Here is a 2,219-nt window from a genome sequence, read left to right on the forward strand (position 1 = left end):
GAGGGGGGGGGGGGGGTGGAGGGTGATGTGGGGACAGGGACACATATGTAATATCTTAATCAATAAAAAATATATTTAAAAAAAAAAGAAATAGAAGGACCGGAGGGAGCCCCTTGCCACTTCCTGAGGATGCCAGGCCCCTCCCTGAACTCCGAGGGCTCCCTCGCTGGGCTCACTGCCTCCAGAGTCAGGCCGTGCCCAGCCTACCAGTTCCTTTTCTTCTTTGCGTGACTGAGGTAAAATGGACAAATAAAGATTGTACCCATGTAAAGTAAAAAAAAAAAAGAAAAAAAATAGAAAAGTCCATCTATAAGATATGGTTAGTGGCACATTTTATTCTTCTAAGACTTTGGTGTGGCAGAGACAATGCTATGTGATCATATTTCATTATATTTTTCCTGGAAACAGAGGAAGATCAGCCTTCCTTATGGTGAGGGGCCATAGGACTGGGTTCTTACCATGAGAATGACTGTGAGTGACACTTCCAAGTATGGTGATTAAATCTGTACAAATCACCTACAATCTGTCTTTCCTTTGTGCTACAACTCAGCAGGCTACATATGAAGACGGTGGCTTGAAATAATGAAAGGGGACAATGCTTGAAGGAGAATTGCAAAGACAGTCATCTAACCTGAAGCAAATGTAATATGAACAATAAATAAACCTTTTAAGGGCAATGTAAAAGAGATTAATCAATCTAAAACTCAGTAAGTCTAGGAATAGAGTAAGTGCTGCAGAAATTGAGAAGAATACATGGCCTTTGCTTTCAACATTTCCTTAATTAATGTCTAGCTAGTGGTTCTAAAACTTTAGCATAGATCAAAAACCACTTGGAGGGCTTGTTAAAACACACACTGCTGAGCTCTATTTCAAGAACTTGAATTTCTAAGAAGTTCCTAGGTAATGCTGATACTGCTGATCCAAGTACCACACCTTAAGAATCACTAGATAACTTCATTGCCTTACAAACAAATCATGCTCATTCTAACTCCATATTTTTAAACTCACGTTATTGCTCTTGTCCTTACCTTTATTTTAGGGGAGTATACTATGACTGATAACCCAAAAGAAAATAGACATGAAAGAATTTGAGAAGATAAGAAAACGATACAAATAAAAAACCCAGTACTTCATTTGGACCTCAAACACTCAGCAACTTCAGCCACATACAGTAAGTTGTAACCACAGAAGTAATAACCAAGATTGAAAGGAATAAAAACAGCCATGAATAACCACAGACATGCTATTACTTTCAATTTTCTACCATAAATTGGAGTCGGCAGGGAGGGATGCCTATGATAGCCAAGGAACATAGAAATGGCAAGAAAAGCAGACATGCAAAAAAACCAATCATGAATGGGATTAGGAAAGCATCAGTGACACAGACTTCAAATGGCAATAGATAAGAAACAGACACATTAATGAAGAGAGAGATACACACTGAGCAGAAGTGGCCATATAAAAAAGTCACCCACCTAGCCAGTTTTCTCAGCAGTTAGAAAGGTAATTGCTCTTGACCCGAATCGACTGTGACCCTTCGGCCTGCGTACTGGAGGGTCACAGATTCAATTTGGGTCAAGGGCAAGTACCTTGGCTGCAGGCTCGATTCCTGGCCCCAGCCTACATGTGTGCAGGAGGCAACCAATTGATTATCTCTCTCACATCAATGTTCCTCTCTCTCTGTCTCTCTTCCTCCCTTCCACTCTCTCTAAAAAGTCAATGGAAACAATATCCTCTGGTGAGGATTAACAAAAATAAAAGAAAGAAAACAGTGAATAAACTATTTAAAGTTTGAGGTAATTAACTGAAAGGACAAGACAAGTTCTAAAAACCTATATAAGTATATTGCTATGCCATGTTAAAGCACACCAACATCACAGAAATCTGGGAGCATTTAGTATGAAAGAAACAAGCCATATATACTTTTAGTAAACATAAATGGCTCTAATATAGCATAAATGTCATGAACAATAACTCTTGAGTCAAAAAAGAAAGGTTCAAATATGGTTGATTCTTATTATGGCAAAAAAAAGTACTTTATGGGTGGTTAATTAACTGAAAATATAAATCATACAGATATCTGTGAATTTTCTCAAGTGTTACTCAAAAAGAGAATAGGGTCACATGAAAAATAATATCGTCACTTTAGTTAAATACTCTACTAACTTTTACTTACCAATGGGAAGTTCTTCAACTTTTGCAAGGTCATTCTCCTCTAT

General features: G+C 38.0%; 1 protein-coding gene across 1 annotated transcript in view; it reads right to left on the reverse strand.

The window, feature by feature from the left end:
• CASC4 (cancer susceptibility candidate 4) overlaps positions 1-2,219 on the reverse strand; it is a 97,787-nt gene that overhangs the window by 35,741 nt on the left and 59,827 nt on the right. The window contains exon 7 of the mRNA XM_006777998.2: positions 2,177-2,219. This exon is cut by the window's right edge and continues 27 nt beyond it. Within this exon, the coding sequence (XP_006778061.1) occupies positions 2,177-2,219 (43 nt within the window). The remainder of the gene's footprint in view (positions 1-2,176) is intronic.

Source organism: Myotis davidii, unplaced genomic scaffold (genome assembly GCF_000327345.1).
Source record: "Myotis davidii unplaced genomic scaffold, ASM32734v1 scaffold46, whole genome shotgun sequence".
In the NCBI taxonomy this organism is placed as follows: domain Eukaryota; kingdom Metazoa; phylum Chordata; class Mammalia; order Chiroptera; family Vespertilionidae; genus Myotis; species Myotis davidii.